Source organism: Myotis davidii, unplaced genomic scaffold (genome assembly GCF_000327345.1).
Source record: "Myotis davidii unplaced genomic scaffold, ASM32734v1 scaffold245, whole genome shotgun sequence".
Taxonomy (NCBI): domain Eukaryota; kingdom Metazoa; phylum Chordata; class Mammalia; order Chiroptera; family Vespertilionidae; genus Myotis; species Myotis davidii.
This window is the reverse complement of record NW_006296225.1, coordinates 208,541-231,548: the sequence shown is the minus strand read 5'-3', so window position 1 is coordinate 231,548 and position 23,008 is coordinate 208,541. Positions and strand designations below refer to the sequence as shown.

Sequence of the window (23,008 nt, the reverse complement as noted above, 5' to 3'; positions counted from 1 at the left end):
TGCTGATACAATTTGAACTCCTCTAATGAAAGCTCTGAAGAAAATGTCGACTCTTCTTGCTCAGAAGGCAAACAAACAAAAATAAAATTGTGCTCAAAGACAATCTTTAAATCACTTATTAAGTAGAACCCGGTGTTGTATTAATTACTGGATTAAAACTTAATAAGTTTAATAAGAAGAAACTGTCTTAATAAGAAGAAACTGATAGACATGTGTATAATTTTCACATCTCTAAGTATATGTCATTAGTGTCCAGTGCATACTCCATAGTCGTATAAAGACAATAACATCCAACTCTCAGCTCCATAGAGGGATCATCTTATCTCCTTAAGAATCTATAGGCAAGGCTTTCTCCTTCACTTACTTCTCAGAACAAGCCACAGTGATGCAGTCGGGCCGCTTCATCATATCCCACTCCACCCCGACTCTCTCTGGTTTATGGCTTCCATTATATTTGTAGTCATTGTCATTTCCACAAAATTTGGCATTAAGTTGTCAGCATGTGTTGTGAATTAAATTTCAGATTTGAATCAGAAGACCTGATTTGGGGTCCCAATTCTTCCCTTTAATTATCTTAGGGGACTTTGGTGAGTCCGTCACTTAACCATGCAAGCCTGACTTTATTTGTTCACAGGCGGGCAAGATGATATAGCCATCGCTTAGAGGTGTGAGTAGCAAATGTCAAAATTCAGGTGAAGGAAATTGTATACCAAAATATAAAATATTACCTGCTAGTGTTGAACAAAAACAGAATATATGAGCTCTGGGGAAAGATAAATTTTTCTACTTGGTTCCTCCAGTAGAAACTTTTTTATTAAAGAACCAGAGGAACACCTTGCAGATTTTATACATAAATCAGAAAGAAATGTAGCACAAGCCAGCTTCTCAAAAGTTCGTCTCTGAAAGGGTTATTACTTAATGAAGGTGCATAGTTTGTAGTTTTATCTAAAATAAAGTGGTTCTTATTGTGAGAAGATTAAAGCATTATTTACCTCTTTCCCGCTCTATTAAGTTTAACACAGAGGTTTTACTTGAATTTAAATGAAAAGCTACATTTTAGTTATACATGAAGAACATGATTTGACTAATTTCGTTAAAGTTTTTCATATTCTTTTGATCATACACATACAAACATCTGTACATATCTATACACCTTTACATATAATAATCCTTATTTCACATTTTATCTATTAACAATTGATTTTATCATATTGCAGTGATTGTATAGCTGCTTAATTGTTTTTTCATCTTTTTGAAAAATAACTATACTATTATAAACTGTTACTATAAATATGAAATAAGGAGACTAACTATCACTATCTCTAAAGTATTTATTTTATGCATGTGTTTATATATAAACTAGAGGCCCGATGCGTGAAATTCGTGCAAGCCTAGGCCTTCCTTCCCCTGGCTTCTGGCACCAGCTTCCCTCTGGTACCCGGGACCAGGCCTTCCCTCGAAGTGCTGGCTTTGTCTGGAAGGTCATCTGGAAGGATGTGCGGAGGGACATCCGGTCTAATTAGCATATTATGCTTTTATCATTATAGATTATTATAGATGGTGCATTTGACATTCAAATATAATAGAGACTTTTAAAAATTTGATTTTAGAGAGAGAGGAAGAGAGGCATAGAGAGAAACATCAATCAGCTCCTCCTGCATGCACCCTGACCTGGGATCCAACCAGAAATTTGGGTATGTGACTTTTTGGGGAATAAAACCAGCAACCTTTTGGTGCATGGGAAAATACTCAACCAACTGAGCCACACACTGACCAGGGCAATAGAAAGTTTTAAGATTGCTTTATGAATTTATCCAGTGTAATCCTTCAAATATACTGAGGGGGAGGGATTCTTTTTACTTGAATTTATCCAGTGTAATCCTTTAAATATACTGAGGGGGAGGGATTCTTTTTACAAACGAAGTGTGTTTTTGCGTGCTATTAATGTAACGTAAGTGATCTGAGATGTGAAGAGTGATATGACATGGTGTGTAGTATCACAGACTGATGTGGAGGGGCAGACATGGCATGGTGCCTGGTTTAAAATAATATTTTAAAAAGTGAATTTAACATAACTTTGCATAACATTTTGCTGGTATGTTTCTATCTAGTTGATGGAATATAATCAAAAGGCATGCTACCAAATCTCCAACAAGCTGCCTTTTCAGGACATACGTTGGGATTTTAGAAAATTATTGGGTAGAAATGTAACAAATTATTGCTGGTGGGAGTACTATTTTAGCTCCAGTTGATTATGATTGCCAATACCTAATGGAATTGAGAATAACCTAGAGAGTTTGGTTAAAAGGTAGATTCCTCGTCTTCAGCCTCAGTAGGTCTAGGATAGGTCCTAGGAATATATATTTTTAACAGTCCTTCCCAGCTGACTGTTCAGATAGTTTAAGATTCTTTCAGGAGCATTTATATCCCAGAACAAAAAGTGCTGCTATTGATAAACTGTTGGCGGTTACGTGGCTTTTTTTAGCCAGCTACCAATGCATCGTGATTTCCTTGGAAAGTTGGTTATTGCTCTTTAAGTGCATATGTTGCTGGTGGGGACACATAGACCTTTAATCACTGTCGCGTTAGAAGGGATTTCCTCATGTGTTACAGCGTTCTCAGAATGTACACAACCTTGGGAACAATTAATTAAGAAAGGGGTGTTCTTTCTCTAGCAAAGGAGTCAAGCCGCAAACTGCCGGGGTAGTTTGCTCATTGTGTGTTCAGTACGTTTACTCTTTTGGAAAGTACAACATCCTACAAGAAAATCTTTGATCTCATCTCCTGAGAAGCGTGATTTTTATTCATACTCTGATAACATGCTGAAATCACATTGACAAAAAGATAATAAAAGCATTGGACATGCCCACACGTTGCCAACCAACCATCTGAAGTCTTTTGAGAAAAATCCAGTTTCAAGTACTTCTTTATTCTCTGAACTGTTTTAATAATTGAAAAAGGCCTGTTTGAAAGAGGGCTAAGTGAAGGGAGATTATTTTCTCTTCCAATAGGGCATATGTCCATTGGCAAAAGTCCGCCAAGAGCATATGCCTGTCTTGGTTCTTTTAATTGGAAGTACACGGCACTTCAGGAGAACACTCCGGTCCAGGGTCAGAAAGGAGGCAAGAGGAGCCCTAGCCCCAGGGGAAAGGACCACGTGGGAAAATGTGCTTGGGCCTCCGTGAGTTCACCGCGTTTATTGTGCCTTAGCTAGTTTGATAACGCCTTGCATTATTTATAGCCGTTGTCAGAAACCATTTCCTTTAGTCAATTAGTGTCTAAAAAAGGAGGGAGTGGAGTAGGATATTTTCTGACATTCGTAGAAATAATGTGTAAAAAACGCATCCCCTTAATCATTAGATATTGTGCTGTCAGAGATTTCCCAAATATAACATGCCCTGCGGACTCTTAACTGCACATTTTGTTTTTATTAATAAGAATAGTAAGTTATATATTTTTTGTTTTGATACACTGTCACCCCCCAAATTTACTAATATTCAAGCTTTCAGCCCCTGTTCTTTGGCAGATAATTACAAAATATACATATTGTGATTGTTTTAGGAATGAAATGGTTTATTTTGAAATAACAAGAGTGGAAAAACTGATTTTACAAATGTTTCCATTGATTAGTTGTCATGTAAGGGCTAACAGTTCAAAGTGTTTTGCAAAATACATTGACAAGTCTTTCGTTCTATTTGTCGGAAAAAGGACATACATCTTTTGCCCATTCCCACAATAGAAATTTACAATCTAGATTTAGGGATGGTATCCATTTAAGGTCTAATGTACATTTTAACAGACATTGTAAAGCATTTTAGTCATTGTTGGTAGAAGTACATTTTGGTAAACATTTTTGGGGAAGAAATTTGTTATTCTAGCTCAAAGTTAATATATGCAATATTCTATGTTCAAAGTGTATTATTAAAACCACTCATATGTAAGCATAGTTGGTTCATACAATTAACCAACTTAAAATAATGAAAGCTGGCTTTAACATAGGTTACTATTAGTAAAAAATGGACAGATAGTGGAGTAGTACATAGTTGTTAAGCAGTATTTATTTTGATATATTTCCATTGACAAAAAAAGGTCACTAATATATACTGTAGAAAGCAAGTTTCAGAATAATATGCTTAGTATGTTTCCATTGTTTCTGTAAAATGATAAACCAGGTGTATATATGTATGTAAATGAATAGGGAAAGGACTAGCCACATCACACTAATAATAGTTGTTACCTTGGGTTGAGAGGGTTCTGACTTGACAGTAGATGGAGGGGAAATTCAGTTTGACTTCCAATAAAACTCTTCTGTTTGTTTTAAATTTATTGCAGTGAATACATTCATTTAGCGATATCTAAGACTACAAAAAGAAGGAAGGGAGGGAGGGAGGGAAAAAGAGATGGGGGGGGAGAAAGGAAAAAGAGTGGCATTAATCTATGTAATTTACATAAATTATTTGCTAGAGATTTCTGTTCATCATTTGAACTTCTATTTTACCAACTCTTCCATTATTATTTACTCTATATAGGAAATAGCTTTATAATTTATACCTAAGCTTAATACATAAAAAAGGCAGAACTATAGTTAAGAGTACAAATTGTTAATTATTTGACTTTGAAATAATTCAGGTTATTGTGGTCACTGAAGATGTGAAAGTCTAGATATGTAAGGAGAAAATAGGCTCAAAATGTAAATAGACACTGTTTGGTTGAAATTTTAATTTTCTCTTGAGCCTTTACATTTCTAATATGAGGTCCTTCACTTTCACACTGTTAATCACACCACATGGAAGGTTTTAATTTTATTTTACAACTCTTGGTATTTTCATGTATGTTTGCAAAGTTACTGGGAATGAATGACTCACAGATTCCAGTTCTGCATTGTTGTTCAATGCTTATGTAATGAGATTTCAGTTCTGAAGTCTGTTAGATATTCAAGGAATTCGAGTTGTGACACCAAGTGTGGTAAACCATTTATGTAGAGATATAAATTTAGTTATCATGGAGACGGATTATCTTTTATCCAGTTAATCTTATATTTTCAGATTTGTAGAACCTCCCAGTATGTTTTTCTTTTTTATAAGTGAAGCCTTATAAGAAATACTGAGGTAGAGACAAACAAAATATGCCTCCTTGTTACCACCCTTTTTAAAAAAAATTAGTTAATTGTTGAGAATATTGTTACCACCCTTTTAAAGAACTGCAGAGCTGCCTTTTGAAATTTTATGCTTCTGCAAAATGCAATCTGAAGCTCAGGGTTATTCTATAGCAGTTGCAATAATATCAGCCTAATTGGTTGTTTTTCAACATCTCAGACCTAGTTAAATATGTAATTTCTGTAGAACCTTCTGAAAAGAATACTTACACTACACTGAAGTGAAAATAATAGTTGTCAAAGCATGTCTTTGTTTGTAACATATCTTCCTCCTTTAAACCAGGGAAAGACAACTGGGTCTTGACTCACTATCAGGAGAAACAATTCTTGTTTGTATGTAAGGATATGTGAATTTGTGACTTTTTTTTAAAGCTCAAGTTCACCTGAGATTCTCATATTTTATTGTTACTGGAAAAATTCAGTTGATATTTGCATGTTATTAAGAGGATCTTTTGATATTTGTTAAAAAGGTAATCTTAGACCAAACATATCAATCAATAGAAATATCTATAGGATTCTAACATTACACTGTGTAACAATTTTGTGGCTTGAATATTTGTAAACTTTTCAATAAGGGCTACATATGTGAAACTATAGGGACTTTTACTGATTAAATGGAAGGAGGAAATGTTTATGCATTGTGTTGTGTTATAGGAAATCCACTAATTCATTTAATTGGGATATATTCAAGTAATACCATACTATATTCATAACTGGTTTCATTTAGTGTATTCTGAAGAATAATTATTTTAGGTCTTTATTTAACCACAAACAGATTTTTATATACTTTTCTCATAACGATTAATAATTAAGCAACATATTTTGGGCACTCTTTAGTAGAAATAAGCCAATGAAAATTCCTAGATTGAAATTACTATTAGGTTTTTGATCAGACATCTGGAAATTCAAGATTTATCTATTTAGATCAAGCTTTTAAACTCAGATATAGTTGATAGTATTGAGGGCTATTGCCACGTTAAATGTTTAGGAGCTCTGGAAAATATGGCAACTATGATGATGTGGTCCCTATAGAGATATGCTTTGTATTTTGGCCTGAATTCGAAAATTTCTTTACATGTTGAGTTTATAATTTGTCTCAATTAATTGAGCATGCTCAAATGGAAAACAGAGATGAGTTAATTATGGAGATCTTGTGAGAGTGATATCTATGTTGGAAGAAAAGTTGGAACAGTGGGGCAAAGAGCTACACATGCAGCTAATTTCAGGGATGTACAAGGTCCATGGGAACATTTCCCAGTTCTCTCATTAATCAATGCCACACTTATTTTTGAGTTGTGCAATAATGTTATTAGGGAAGCATAAATGAATTTGCTGTCATTTCTCAAGCAATGAAGGTCATATTTAAAAATGTTTTAGGCAGTGATACCACCAATTGCAGTAAGAAGCTAGGTGATAGCCCTAACCGGTTTGGCTCAGTGGATAGAGCATCAGCCTGTGGACTGAAGGGTCCCAGGTTCGATTCCAGTCAAGGGCATGTACCTTGGTTGCGGGCACATCCCCAGTAGGGGGTGTGCTGGAGGTGGCTGATTGATGTTTCTCTTTCATGGATGTTTCTAACTCTCTATCCCTCTCCCTTCCTCTCTGTTAAAAAAAAAAAATCAATAAGATATATTTTTTAAAAAAGAAGCTAGGAGATATCGTTCAGAAGTCGTAAAGGTTGAAATTTAAAATAAAGATTTTGGCCCTTAGTTACTATGCCAAATAAAATATAACTTATTTAAGTAAACTATAGACTCAATTGCAGTGGGAATAAAAATATCAAAATGTATTGCATTCCGTTTAATGTTCACAGTTTTGTTATACTAATTTCACATTTAGATTCTGTTGGGTCAATGTACCAATCTTCTTGAAAATTGCTAGGAGGGTGACATTTGGTTTTTCTACCGTTTAGCTCTTGAGCACATACCAGCATTCTTTATTTTGTTGTATTCTGTATTCTGATTACTAAATGATATGGACAGATCAAAAATGACGTCCTAATGCCCATAAAGTAACTTTTTTGTGTAATAAGTAAATATAATACTAAATGGGATTAATGTTTTCTGTAGACAAATGATAAAGTAGGATGGGCCATGTTATTTTTTTATACTTTCTCGTTTCTAGAATAAAAGATAAATGTTAAAAGGTGGCCTGTTTGAAAATCATCAGAAAAAAAATGCAAATGTTCTCTTCTTTTGCCAGAATTGATGACTGATTCTGTCAGAAATTCACAGATAATTGTTTAAATGCTTCAGATTTGCAAAGCCACATGTAACTGTTTGCAGTTATTCTGTGGATAAAAGAAAAAATCTTTCATCAACTTCATAATTAAAAAGGAATGTAAATATGGCTCTCTGTTAACTTCCTTGCCTCTTATTCTTTCTAATGGATGGAGTTTGGTGCTGGTTTCCTTCAGTTATAAAGGTGATGATGACAGTGTCTTAAATTGTGTGCCTATAGTCAAGACCTTGTAACTTGTAGAACATCCTTATGAACTAGTGTTCAGATATACTGAGGAAAAATTCAGTTGAACTACAAATACTGATTGTTGGCTGACTCTGACCAGGCACTGATTTGGTGCTGGCTCTGTCTTGGAGAACTAACCTGACACCTGCCTGCTGTCTTGGAGTGTACATTTTTTTATGGCAAAGGTAGGTGATAAGCAGGGCGTGAGATAGGTACATAATATTATGACAACTACTAACAAGTTCTGTGAAATAAAATTAAAGCCAGGGAAGGGTCTAGTAAGTCTGGGCTGGTGTTGAAGGTTGGATATTTTTAAAAAATAAATTTGCTGGGTAACATTGGTTAGTGATATAATTTTCAAGTGTATAGTTTTATAACATATCATCTGTATGTTGCATTGTGTCCTCACTACCCATGGGCTAGTCTACTTCTGTCTCCATTTGACCTTCTTTACCTCTTCACCCTTCACTCAACCCTGTTGTGTGTCTGTGGGCTTGTTTGTTCTTTGCTTTTTGTTCTATATCTCTCATATGAGTGAAATATTGTTCTTGACCTTTCCATCTAACTTATTTCACTTAGCACAATACTCTGAAGGTTCATCCATGTTGTCGCAAAAGGCACTATTTTATTTTTTATGGCTAGGTAGTATTCCTTTGTGTGCATATGTGTATATATTAAAAATAGCTTTATTAACTTTTTGAGGAGCCTTCATATTGCTTTTCATAGTGGCTGCAACAATTTATATTTCTACCAGCAGTGTACAAGGGTTCCCTTTTCTCCACATCCTCTCTTGCACTGGTATTACTTGTCTTATTGATAACAGCCATAGAACAGGTGTGAAGGGATGTCTCATTATGGTTTTAATTTGCATTTCCCTTACAGCTAGTGAAGTTGAGCATCTTTTCATATACGTGTTGGCCACCTGTATGTCTTCTTGTGAGAAGTAGACACATCTCTGTTCACATCCTCTGGTTGAATACTTTTCATAGTGAGCTTGAAAAGCTTCTAGGAAGATAAATTTGCAGTGGGGATTGGATGAAGGCTTATTTAGGTACAGAGCTAGTGACCTGGTGTACAAAATGCAGTGAGCCATCATGATACATTTATCTTCTAATGACCTTAAAGCCTTTTAAATTTTACCTGATAGGGGAATCAATTCAAATTAGCTTTTTAATCATCGTCTGAGTAGAGGCTTCATGTTTATTTTGTCTTAACTATAAATACTTAGGGGCCATAATCATTTTCTAATGTGAGTGCAGCTTGGTTAGCTGCTTTTGGAATTCTGATGTTTGGGGATAGTGAGTGCATCACTAACGTTCTTTCCTTATTCCTCCAATAAGGGACCACTTGATGATTAGGGAATCAGACCTATCAGAATTTTAAAGAAATGCTTTGGCAGACCTTAGATTACTTATTGAAGTTGGTAAACAGCCTTTCTTTTCTTGGTAGCCACTTGTCACCCACAGCACCTTGCAGTAGGTCTACCAGCAGGCCACACTGACATTCCATTCCCGAGGATGTGTGGTTGAGTTTTCTTATTTTCACAGCAGTGTTTCTAAAACCAGTCATTTGCATATCTCCCTCATGATTTTTTTTTGCCAATGTATTTACTTAGTCTTATTCTTTAAATTCTTTTTATTAAAACTGAGCCCTTTGTAAGTTATCATACCTGTGTAATCACAGGCTCGATGGGTTAGTGTTAGCATTCCAGTGCTTCTGTTAAAAGTATGTTGTTTCTGTATCACTTAAAATTTCAATAGTGTGCTTACCCCTCGCTCAGAAACACTGACCTCAGCTTTTTGTTAGGTAGACGGGAATACTGCTGAAGACTGCATTAACTCATTTGGACCACAGTTTTTCCCATATAAGAAATAACAGCTCTGTTTCTCTATTTAGGAACTTAGTGAGCAGAGAAATGGCTCTACAGCCTCCAGAAATGCTTAGTGGGCTGTATATGGAAATCTCTGTTAATATTTGGGATGAACCCTGGGCAAAACTGTTCATGAGCTAACATAGTAAATGACTAATTTTCCAAATAAACTTACTGATTTATTATCTATCTATTTATTCTCTTGCTGACTTTATTTAGTAATGTATTAAATAATGACTAAAGTGAGGCATTGCTAGTTACAGACTTGTCGACACCAGTGAAGGGGATGAGAAGTTATGGTTTGGGGCGAGGGGCTCCCTTTCTGACCCCGTCAAATATACATGGTGAAGTTGGACATCTCTTCCAGTTAGAATAAAATGGCCTTTGTAAATGAGAAAAAAAGCCCTCACATAATTACTCAGTTAACTTCCTCAATATGTAACCTATTTCAGAAATCAAAAGCTATTAAAAAAAAGTCCCCCAAATTCCCAGCTATCTACTCTAAGATTAATAGGACCAAGCCGCCTATCTTTTTGTTCAGAAGAACTGAAATGATTAGCAAACATAATGTGAGTAAGAAATTTTATCTTGCTCATGGAAGCCATCTAGTTCTCCAAAATAGCATTTTATTCTCATACCTTGTGTCTATACTCTATTGAGGTATGTATGTACATTTACATAGATATTTATATGAAGACATCCACTATCGGTTTAATGCTAACATATATCAATTACTATGAGTAATTATTTCCCATGCTTTAAATTTTTTTTTTATCCTTGAACCTTTTCTTGACTTACTTTCTTCTATTTTTACATTTTCTTTCTCCCCTTTTTATTTTCCCCCTCATATCTTAAAGTAAAAAATAACAGTGATTTTCGGTATCACCCAAGGAGAAATTGGTTTTTGGTTCTCGTGACAGAATATGCTTGCTTGTTTGTGGAACAAGTCACACAATGCGAGGAACTCTATAGGTGAGTGTTTGGAATTTGGTCAGTAAAGGGCTTGTTGTTAGGCAGGTTTCAAAAAGTTTGATTCTCACTGCAAAACTATTAAATTCCCTAATCTTTGTGTTGTTGTTGAGGGAAGTTTATTATAATACTAGAGGCCCGGTACATGAAATTCCTGCGCTGGGGGGAGGGTCCCTCAGCCTGGCCTGCACACTCTCGCAGTCCGGGACCCCTAGTTCCTTACCGCCCGCCTGCTTGCTACTCCTTACTGCTTAACTCGCTGCTCCTTAGCACTGCCATGGTGGTGGGAGCTGCGCTTGCCAGCCGTGAGCTTGGCTTCTGGCTGAGCGGCACTGCCCCTGTGGGAGCACACTGACCACCAGGGGGCAGCTCCTGGGTTGAGTGTCTGCCTCCTGGAGGTCAGTGCTCATCATAGCGACCGGTCGTTCTGGTCGTTTCACTATAACGGTCGCTTAGGCTTTTATTATATAGATGTTGAAATATAGGTCAGAAATTTACCTCATACACAATTTATCTAGTAAATATATTTACAGCAGCAATATTTCCTTTAATATTTATAAGAAACCCATATTTCTAGTGCAGATATGTTTGCAAGAATTATATAAAAGTCTGGACATTACCCACACCTGTTTCAATATTCTTGTGTAGGACAAAAATTCATTACTAGTTGAAGAAATGTTTTGGGAATTCAGTAGTAATCCAAATCCAATGAAATCTTAATTACCAATATATTAAGTTATGAAGATTTTCAGTCCCCCATGAAATTATTTTATTTAAGCAAAAAGAAAGATAATCTGATATCAGCAATTTAGTCAAATAAATTTATAAAGTGTAATCTAAATTTGTTACCCCCCCTCAAACCCCCGTCCCATGTCAGAGGTGGAAACACATATTACTAGATACATTACAGCTAGGTAATAATGCATAAAGGTTGGTATCCATTTTGATTGCTCTGTGTCCATGCCTGGCTAATTATAAATATTTTGGTTATCATCCTCCCCAATATACTTTACAATTAAATAGTATTTTCAACTTATAGAGATATGTCTATAATTCTTCCAGTAATGCCTTTTGAAGTAAATAGAATTTCTCTGCTACAGAAATTAAAAAATAATTAGAGCACCCAGTTGCCAGCATTTTAGTAATTGAGTGGATTAAGCTTATAACATGGCAGTAGGGGAAGGTAATCACTTCTAGAAATGGATTTGGTAGTTGTATTTAGGCAGAACTTCCAAGCATTGAAGACATTAGTAATGGTACCATCCTCCTTCCTCATATAGTGTGGACCCCGAAGATGATGCTGAAATATTTTCTCAGGGTTGGGGATACATCCTTATATAGTCATAGCAATGTTTATTATCATCAGTTTAAGTAAAATTTATTTATCAAACATTTAAAAAAATCTATTATGTTCTAGGTACCAAGTAAAAATGTGGTGATAAACCCTGTTGTCAGGGAGTCTGTAACCTAGGGGTTAAAAGAAGCAAGAGATACAAAGTACTGAGAATATTCTGAGATGGAATAATGTTTACCATAGTTAGCCCAGTCTTATCGAGTTGATGTTTGAATAGCAACTTAGACAAGGAGAAGGGATTTGCCCAGTTGAAGGGGTGAGGAAGCATGTGTCAAACCAAACAAAGGGTTCGCCTGTAACAAGTCCCAGGACTCCGAGCCTCTGGCATATGCCAGGAACCCTCCCAGCTCCTCCCCACTGCTCTCTGAAAGGCAGGAGGCTAGAGTATAGCACTGGGAGAAACCAAAAGACTAGAATGTGCCAGTTCAAGATAAGGAGAAAGGTTTGAGACAGAGGGAGTTCTCAGACTGATGGTTGCCAGAGAGGAGGAAGGTTGGGGGACTGGGTGAAAAAGGTGAAGGGATTAAGAAGTATAAATTGGTAGTTACATTTTTAAAATTTATCTTTATTGTTGAGAATATCACAGATGTCTCCCCTTTTCCCCATTGATCCCCTCTACCCGATAATATTGTAAACTATGTATGCCAGGTGGGGACCATTTATAAAATATATAATTGTCTGACCACTATTCTGTCCACCTGAAACTAACACAAAACTATATGGACTGTACACTGTAATTGAAAAATGAAAAAAAAATAGAAAGAGGGAGTTGTAAATGGTATTAGAGGTCAAGTAAAGGCTTTGGATTTGGCTTTTACGGGGCATTGCCGGCTGTTGCTGCACGGTGAAGTAATAGGTGTGGAGGTCACACGGATACAGATTCCACAGTGAATGGGAGAGGAAGGAGCAGAAATACAGCACGTGTAGATGACACTGTAGACATAAGTCTGGGAATGACGCCTTAAGAGCTTTCCGGAGAGGAGGACACGTAGCCACCAGGGTTCGCTGGCTCCGGCCAGGCCACCGCCTCCATGCTGGAGTTACTTCACCCCTTGGAGGGCTAAGAAAGAATTGAAGGAAAGTTCCTATATTGAGGGAATATAAAGGGAAAGAAGGGGTGAGTCAAGGTGGAAGCTCAGCTGTGGGCAGAAGAAGGGAAAACTCCTGGGAGATCGAGAAGATGCAGGAAGTATAAAGATGGGCGGCAGGCAGGTGAGAGAGAGTTCATGCCCTAGGGCCGCTATTTGGACTAGGAAATATTTGTGACATAGAAGATCATCCCCACACGGAGGAGTAGGGCCTGGAGAGTGATGAGGTTTGGGAAAAGCTGCTGTGTGGAATGTGCGAGGGAGCTGTCCAGGCCAAGGCGATTCCTAGACGTGACGCTGGGATGTAGTAATTTATAGCGGCCGTGACGGATGTGTGCGTATGTGTGTGTTCAGGTATGTGATTATATTCATGTGTTGTGCTCATGTACATGTTTATAAGGGTGTGCTCATACGTGTGTTTGTGTATCTTTGTGCCCTGGAGATAATTCCATTCCAGATATAGTCATCGATCACTTGATTTACCCTCATTTATGGAGATCCATCTGTTTTTCATCACTATGCTAGGGACAGATTATTTCTGCCCTTGGGGACAGTGGCTCAGACCTGTAAGGAAATAAAACCCTGTATAGGGTGCCGTGTAGTAGTTCAGAGAGGTAGGTTAATATATGAATGGAGAGGGAGGAGGTGGCATCTTGGGAGCTTCTTGGAGGAGGGGGCCTCTTAGCTGGCTTTTGCAGGAAGTGAATGTTGCAGGTGAGGCATTTCAAAACTCTAGAGGGAAGGACAACAGAGATTGTTGACTCAGGTGTGGTACATGCTCAAGGCATGAAGTAGCTGAGAAATTCTGAATCAGGGCAAAGATTCAGGAAGGTGGATGGATGTTAGAGTTGGTGACTGGCCTGACTTTGTTCTGTTAGAACTAGGAATTAGGACCAGAAAATATTTTGAAAACAAAAATATTTCTTGAGCATTGATATGAGTTGGTTCTTTTTTATCTTTCTCAAAAGTTGTAGTGTTACTTCAGTATTTTCTAAGCGAAGTATCTGGTAGGTTTAAAAAAAAATAATGTTAAGAATGACAGTATTAACCCTAAAATAAATTTTTAAAAATATGTGCTAGATATTCATGTTTACATGTATGTAATATATATTCATATTCTATATTCCGGTTCAGTTATATAGTCTATATTATAGGCATTTTCTGGTTTCTAGGTTATAAATGTACCATATGCCAATTGACCATTTTTGGCCCTTGAAGAAGTATAAGCAAACACGACTGTGTCATTTGCCTTTTTGGAGGGTGAAACTTTTAGGTTATTAAAGCCTTGTTTACTTTTGTTGATAACATTCACAAGGGAAAAATGTATACTTTTGCTTCTGTCACTACTAAGCATTTTCTGAAAGTCTGCCCTTCCGAATGAAAGAGAAAGTAAGTTGCTAAAAGCAAAAATGCCTTGCTCTAAGGAGCAGTCTTGTAGTGCTTAGGTAATTAGGCAATAGGGGATTCCCCCCACGTCCCCCGCCCCCCAGCCTCCGGCTTCACTCGTACCCCTGAAGTGCATCACACTAGCTGCCCAAATCAAATTGCTCACTTAATATTTAATGTTTCTGCAATGGAATCACTTTCTCCCTTGAGGTTGACTTCAGATTTGCCAGACACACCGACAACACTGCACTCCTTCTTTTCCCCACATGACCTCAGCTTCTGCTTAAAAAATGTACGAATAAAGGATGCTTTTGTTCCTATCTCGCTTGCCTGTGATATATTGACAAAGTGTCTGCCGGCTGAATGGAATAGTTTTACAGTATGAGGGCTGCTTTCAGCGGAGGGGCAGGACTCGGGCTTCAGAAGGAAGTGAATTGGATAGGTCAGGAGAACGTACCATTCGTAAACACCCCTTTCCTTTTTTATTCACGTGTCAGGACAGCAGGCGCAGGCTGCTCAGTGCCCGTCCCTGCCCGGAGCCAGAGGGAGAGCAGCTTGGAAGCCAGCTGCAATTTTTTAAACCTTGCTTTTCCCCCCCACCCGCCTCTGGCCATGATCTTCAAGTGCTCGGACTTGTCTTAGGAGCTGTTTTGAAACTAACATGGTTTAGTCCACTCACTGCATGTTGGGTAAATTCAAAACCCACATGCTCTCCTCTTGCAGTGGAATAAGTCACATCTGATGGACATTTTCTGTGCTTATAGCATAGTAATGAACGTCTGACAGGCGCGACCTTTCATAAGACAGCCCACACTATTGGCTTTCTGCCCAGAATATTGCTGCAACACTATCTGTGATTGGTTATCTCTCTATCATGCATTGCTTCACCAGGGGAAACGGCCCCTTTTTTTAATAAATCTACGATGGCTGGCTGCAATATGCCTCACTGTAAGTATTGTGTGTGCGCGTGTGTGTGAGCAAGTGTGTGCGTGTGAGAGAGAGAGAGAGAGAGGGAGACAGAGAGCAAGAGAGCAGGCTGACACGAATATGACTTAGTCGGGTAGCACATGGCAAGGTTGTGGTACTGTAGGACATCGGTGAAGTGCTACTTTAGTAAATCTTAACCTATCTCTTTTTTCTACAGGTTGGTACTAAGAAGTGCCTTTCCTGACGTCTCTGCTGCTTGGAACCGCTTCTAGAGCAGTCTCTGCTTTTGCCTTGCTTGCTGCCAGCTAGACTGTGACGACAGCACATCCACCCTCCACCTCTAGCCCAGACACCCCCATTTCTACTTAGAATCAAGAGAAAAGCTCTAAGTATCTGGCATTGCCCTAGGCTGCTTTAGTTTTTTTGAACGAAAAGTTTGCTGAAAAAAAAAGTAAGATATCTTCTGCCAGGAAATCAAGGAGGAAAACAAAACAAAACCATTTTCTCGATTTTGCTAAATTGCTCTAAAAAAACACACACCAAAACCTCTTTGAATTAACAGTTTCATGCTGTGAATTTCTAGTGGGAGATCTTTTCCTTGATATCGACAACACAATTTTCCATGTACTTTTAAAGCAGGGAGTGGGGGAAACGTATTTTGGAGGGGACGTTTTCATCATCATTTTACAGTTTTATCAGTTCAGCATTTTTTTTTTTTTGGTAGTAGTTTTTTTTTTGAGGGGGGGTTGGGTTTGTTGGTTTCACTGAAAAATTTAACTACCTGTAAAATCTAAACATGGCTGTGAGTGTCGCACCAATTCGGGACACAAAATGGCTAACACTGGAAGTCTGTAGAGAGTTCCAAAGGGGGACTTGCTCGCGGCCAGACACAGACTGTAAATTTGCACATCCTTCGAAAAGCTGCCAAGTTGAAAATGGACGAGTAATCGCCTGCTTTGATTCATTGAAAGTGAGTAAATATTACATTATTTTAAGGCTATGCAATAATTGAATAGAGGGGATGTGGACATAGAGTTGACTGAGTTTGGGATGATGGATTGCCTTGTTAATAGTTTAGTTCTATGGGGTGTTCTTATTGATGATGTTGGGGTTGGGGGCCTTGATTGAGAACCCATAGAAGCAAGCCTGGCCAAACTTGTTTGTTATGAATAACTTTACCAGTCCTTTAAAGCTATGCTTTTTTTTTTTTTTCCTAGAGCAGAAAGTGTCAGCTTTTTAGCTTCGTAATAAGTCAGCGTCTATAGGAATAGAAATGTAGATACATGTGTGTGTTAGCATATGCGTAGATTATATACAAGGCCATGGCAGAAGCTGAATGAAGATGACTTGATTTTACTTGTTTCTAAAGGTGCTGTCATGTTATAAAAGAATAGCAAATATTAGGTCAGCTAAACTTGATGTTTTATATTAACATTTTGACATTATGGATTTCCTTTTCATTGTATGAGCATATAGTTTTAAGGCCAGAAGCAATGCAATTTGTGGAAAAAATAATTAGAAGTTTTGATCTGCTGCCTATAGCACCCTATCTAAGCCAGAAAGTTTGTTGAATGTGAGTTTAATAAATAAGTAGAAACTCTTAAGTACTAGTATTAATTGGAAATTTTTTGTAGCTTCTAAATTTCTAATTTGAAGGAACTTTATTTTCTGTTAGGTCCTAATTATTTTTTTTATTTGTAACAATCTCAGCTAGAAATATTAAGAGTTAGTTTTCGTGGGTACCATAATACTAAAAGATTCACTTTAGTATAACTAGACATTCAAAAATGTCCTTGTATTTTAGGTATCAGGTTTGAGAGTGGCTCTTTTAAAAGACAGCATACATGTCTTTAATTTTGATATGCAAGGTCAAGTCTAGGAGTATGAAGATTCCTGGGTGCTCTTTCTGTTTGGTTTAATTCAATTGCCTTTGAATACTAATGTGCCAATATAATTCCCTCTTTGAGTCTTTGAGATGGCTCTGTTGTTTGTGTGTGTGTGTATATATATATATGTGTGTGTGTGTGTGTGTGTGTGTTTATACACACACACACATATATATTAAAAGTCTCATAGTTTTATCCTTTGTTTTGCAAAAAAAAAAATAGTGCTATCATATGCTTTCCTTAATAACATGGGGTGAATTAACTGAAATAGTTAGCTCATAAGCCAACATACAATTCGCTCAGATGTTATGAGTGCACTTAAGAGTTAACTAGTTCAGTTAATTGCTTTTTTTGGGTCCAGATTGGGCTGCTCCCTTCGCTAAAGTTTTTTCTCCAAAGACTCAAGGATATTATCTTCAGAGTAGGATAAAAAAAAAGGTATTTACAGTAACACAGATAACTTACAGTGTTAGATTATTCTTAATATCCTAATCCTAAAGATCAGTAAGCAAAAGTTATAAGTTATCATGGGGTCCTTTTTCCCCCTTTACTCTAAAGACCTCATTGAAGGGCACAGTGGTTGTAGCTTTGTGAACATGTATTCCGACATTCATGCCGACTGAATGTAGGTGTAATTAGAAACTGGGATCCATAAAATGAGGGGCAAAGGGCTAATTACACTTGTCAGTAAACAGCTGTGTCCATAAGTAACCCTCTTTTGACCCAATTACTAGTAAATCCAATTTTTAATCCTACAGACAGTTGATGGTGCATTGGTAGCTGCAAAATGAAGGGCATTTAACTTGGCCGTGACATTGAGTGGTTTCACAGAAGGCTTGCCTCCACAGCATTTGGGAGCATTGTGGAACATTAAAATTCAGTTGCTATTTTTCCATTTCAAAATATTTTTCTTAGTCTCTGCTCACTTGTGGCCGCAGAACAGTCCCCCTTTGAGTAGAGTAGCAGCTTTGCTTAGAGACGTGCTGTGTGGTTAACAGGATTCAACCGCCACATCAAGGACTTACTTTTTTTTAAACAACAAATAATTGGAAGATTTAAAATTTACTGATGAAATGAACCCATTTTAGCCGCTAATCAATGCAGACTTCGTCTTTCTTCTTTGTCTTTCTAAGAGAAACTGAAATTTACTTCCTAGTCTAAAACCCGATTAAATATATATATATATATATACGGGTAATCCCCCCAGATTCCGGAGTTGCTGTGGTAAGCACCATTTCAGAGGTGTCTTATCTTGAGCTGCAACACTAGGTTAGGACAGTATGTAATTCATTCTGACATTTACAATCCTGAGTGTGAGACTGTGAGAATGTTCCAGTTGTTAGATGTTACAAGCACGGACCTACCGCTTTGTCTATCCATTGCCAGGCAGCGTGCTGCCTGGGAGCGGGAGTCGGTGACCCTTCATCTCTCCTGAAAATCACAGACAGCCTTTCCCGGTTCGACTCAGAACTTTATCTCAGGATATATATATATATATATATTGATTTGAATCTGAGGAAGAAGACACAAATGTATTTATGGTGAACCTTCATTCCCAAAGCAATAGTTCCTTGAATGTGAGTGAAATAACTATATTTAGAATTAATTTTAGAATTTTTGAAAAGGTAATTAAGTATTCATGTTTCAAAAATTGTTTTTTATATATACTTTTAGCACATGTGATTCTTAACACAGTGTTTGGAATCTGACCTTTTATATAGTAGTCTTCCTGTGTTTAATTTTGTGGCTAAAATAGATCAAAAACATATTTAAAAACAGTTAAAGTAAGCCTGTGACTCATGCCTGAAGTTCTGAAATTTGGGAGCATTATGAGATTTCCATGCCAGTAACTGCTAGATCATTTGTATTGTCTCAGAGAGTAAACGGAAGGAATTGAGAAAACTTGCAATATCCTGACTTCTTTAATAAAATGTGTTCTGTGTGTTGCTGCGATCCACAGTCCAGCCTTTTGTGAGTTCTTGAGCCGTGAGATGGAGGTAGCCTGTGTAATGGACTATTTTTAGCAAGTTAGAAAAGCAAACCAAATCCTCGCCGCGAGGACCCTGTGAAATGGCTGTACCCTTCAGCTGTGCTGTTTCAGACTTTGGCCAGGCTCCCAGGTGACTTACGTGTATAGCAGACTTCTCTACTTAGAAGAGGAGAATTTGTTTCATTAAAAACACAAGTCGAACAGTTCAGAAAAGTCGTTATGCAAAAGAAACCAATCGGCATATGACTAAAGGCAGTAGGAGGAAAATTAGCCGGTAGTATTTTAGTTGCCCATTGGTGATGTTAAAGTTTAAATAATAAACTTAGATTCTAAGTTGGCTAGATGAAAGCAGAATTTTGTATCACAATAAATATGTTGATAAGTAAATGAGAATACATCGTAATGAGGGATACACACACACACACACACACACATATATATGTATATATATATTAGCAGTGGAATGACAACAGTAAGAAAGAGCTAAGGCTGTAATAATGTGCACTGGTTTATAACTAAACAATATTTTAAGCACTTAATGTTTCTCACTTAATTTCTTTTAAACTTGCAGTCTTAATATACAACAGTCTAAAAGTATTTTCAAATTAAATTGCTTGCAAACTATAGATTTGAGTGTTTTAGTAATACCAGAAACCCTGAACATTTAAAAAGGTACACTCTTTGATTCTAGAGGAGATTTTTTTTCTTATGGTTTCTGAAGAGATGACAAAATAGAAAAAAAAATTAAAAGAAAAATATCAACCCTGCAAGCTGCCATTAGAACATTGTGTATCAGAAATTATTATCTAGTTAATAGTTAATGGCAAGTTACTAATTTTTCCCCCCAGTAAATCTCTAAACTAAAATTTAGGTAGTTGATGGAAAGAAGCCTATAGAATGTATTTTAATGTGATGCCAAGTGATCTGTATTCTAACAAAGCTTTCACCACATGATGAACAGAAATAGACTATTGCATATTGATTCTTTTTAAAAAACCATTTATTTTTCAGGTACTCGGGGGTGGGGAGATATAATCTTTATGTTTATATCTATTTTCCAAAAATATAACAAAACTTTTATATTTGAAAACTCACTTGTTCTGTTATCACATTAGGCAATTTTGTTTAAGCTAATTAAGCGTTTATTTCACTGTCATACACATTTGTGTATATAGATAGCACAGCCGATCAAATTTATCAGATACATCAGAGATCGGATCCCACCGCAAGGTGGCATAAAATCAAGGGCACTGAGTGAGCACATTTGAAGTGTAATTGGAGACCTGGAAGAATATATGAAATACAGAAATCAGCTATTAGAAGACACAGACAAGTGAGCATCCAGGTACATGAACAACTAGAACGTCAGTCAGTGAGGCCAGTCCAGCCTCTAGCTGCTCACACATGACAGGGCTAGCATAACTGGACTTTATGAAGTGGTCCTGAAGGTCTTTGCAGTTAAATTTTAGGAGACCCTCCATTGTCAGCACAGTGTATCTTCAACGTAGCAATTGTCCCTGGTGCTGCTCTTTCTAAATCCCCAGCATAGTCTTTTCATCCTAATTTTTCGACGGGCTTGACTGATAATCCTGACAAAATGATATCTGCAAGTTTCAGACTAAACGTCCCATTTTCAGTGACGCCTTTGACCTGGCAGGCTTCTAATTGCAATGACTTTTACTAAGAGTTTTGTTGTTGTTATTGTTGGATTATTGTTTGCTAATGGCGTTTCCTATGTGATATTAAAACTTTGACATATTGTTACGTATAGGTACATATTCAGTGTGTCTTTCAGGGACAGGTTGACACAGGACTTCCTTGTTTGCCCATGATGACTTTGGACATGAACTGACAATAAGGCATGACATGTGTAGCGGTGTGTATCATGTCAAAGTTCCAGGTATCTTCTCTAAGCAGAAAGTGCACAGCTTTGTCAAGAATACCCTGCAAATGTGCTGTGGTGTCATCAACTTTGACATGAACTTTCCCTTAATGAAATTCTCAATGGCTGTAGCTGCTTTGGTAAAAAAACTTGACTCCTTTACCAATTTATATTCTGATAGTTAGAATTCTTTTAGAAATATATATATTTTTTTTAAGAAAGTGCAGATTTTTAAACTTTTGGACATATTTCAAGCCAGGGTTTGAATCCTGCTACCTAAGGCACTACTTCTAGAGCCAGTTAATTTGTTTCCTTCCAGAAGATTTTTGGTGCACTGCCTCTATTTCTATTTCTCATTTAAACCTTGCTTCAGTTTGTGTGGGTGACAAACTAAAAACAACTTAAACCTAAAGCACTGTGGCACTTACAGTTGAGTTCAAACTTTGTGACTCAGACTTCTAAACCTACACAAAATTCTGATTCCACAAACAGCCTCAAAGCAGTTGCATCTACAGGACTGTTGTGACTTAAGAGAGTCCATGCCACGTGGGGTAAAAATCTTCCAGTCAGGAAAAGCGTGACATCCGCCCAGTTGACTTCAGAGGTGAGAAATGGAATGTTACTTAGGCCCAGAACAGACACACCTCGGAACCTGGTTTGGGAAGCGTACCCTGTCGTCTTCCTTGCCCAGGATAAGGAGAGGATTTCAGTTACCAGCATCGCTAACCCATTGCCTTTCATGCTGAGCAGTGTCTGTGCCTTCCCACAGACTTAGATAAAGCTGGTTATTTTCTGACACAGAGATCCTATTGAGGAAATTGTGAGTTGTTTTTTGTTTGTTTGTTTGTTTGTTTGTTTTAACTTTAGCAGGAACACATCTCATGCTTTTAGATAGGGAGCAATGGTCTATATTAACAGGCCAAAAATTATGACAATCAGTGGGCATGGATCAATAACCAGATGGATTTTGATTTAGCACTAACGATAGTTATTGATAATATGTAGAAACTTCAGTCAGAGCAACTGAAAGCTAAGCAAACTTAATTGTGTGGTGTATAATACATTATTAGAATAGCGATTTCTCTGTGAATTTCAGTGTAAACAAGATTAATTCTAGTGAGATCTTATTCTAATATTTATTGATAATGGAAAAAGATTTTAATTCTAATAGTATATTTTTTTCTACAAATAACATCAACTACACATCACCTACAGTATTATTCATATTCTCTGGCATGTTTTTAAAAGATTTTCACTTTGAGGTAAAACATTTGATTTGTTAGAGATAAAATTTTTATATTATAAGGATTTCTGTTTTGAAAATTACTGATAGTTATAACCCTTATACATTACAATTTGGCTGAAAGGCTGTCCCCTGGGTACCTTTGGCCTTGGTCATCTCTGACCTCTCGTCTTCTTATGCTTCATCTCTGAGTTCTTTCCAGCTTCCTGATTGTTTGGCTTCCTAACTGTTGTTTCTGATCCCTCTTTATGTTTTTCTCTGGGATCACACAAAAATGACTTAGACACTTTTTGTCTTTAAGTAATTATAATCAGCATTGAGTACCAGAGACAACCCCTCCCCAGCATGTGGCATTAGCAGAGTAAGGGTTTATATTTTAGTCAGTTGTCCAGGCCTGTATGATGACTCCATAGTCATTAGAACAGAGGTTTCTTCATCCTTAGTTCCTGAGGAGCACATACTTTCGACCTTAAGATTATTTCAAAATTGCAAGATGGCCACTGGGGCGCCAGCCATCAGCTCTGCCATTCCCAGAGGCAGGAAGAAGCAAGGGCAAAAGGGACCACCGCCCAGCTCACTTAGGCTCCTTTGAATAAAGGTCCTTTAAGCTTCACCCAGTGATTATTCCTGGTCTCTCATTGGCTGATTTTGGCAGCAAGGAAAGGTGGGAACTGTAGTCTTTAAAGTGTTGCTTGGAATAAAATCAGGCCTTTGATGGATAAGGTTGAAGGGGAGAAGGAATTTTCAGGAGGGAGTCACTGGGATGGGAGAGTTAGAGAGAGGGAGTCCCCC

At 37.3% G+C, this 23,008-nt stretch overlaps 1 protein-coding gene across 14 annotated transcripts in view; it reads left to right on the top strand.

Moving 5' to 3' along the window:
- The window catches only part of MBNL1 (muscleblind like splicing regulator 1), a 169,030-nt gene that overhangs the window by 14,924 nt on the left and 131,098 nt on the right, over positions 1-23,008 (top strand). For 12 of the 14 annotated variants that reach the window (XM_006771129.2, XM_006771124.2, XM_006771128.2 and 9 more), the window contains exon 1: positions 15,729-16,185. The exons of 1 other annotated variant lie outside the window; for it this stretch is intronic. In XM_006771129.2, the coding sequence (XP_006771192.1) occupies positions 16,012-16,185 (174 nt within the window). In that variant the 5' untranslated portion in view covers positions 15,729-16,011. Of the gene's footprint in view, positions 1-15,728; positions 16,186-23,008 lie in introns of those variants that run through there. One more of the 14 variants, XM_015568745.1, reaches the window with a different exon arrangement.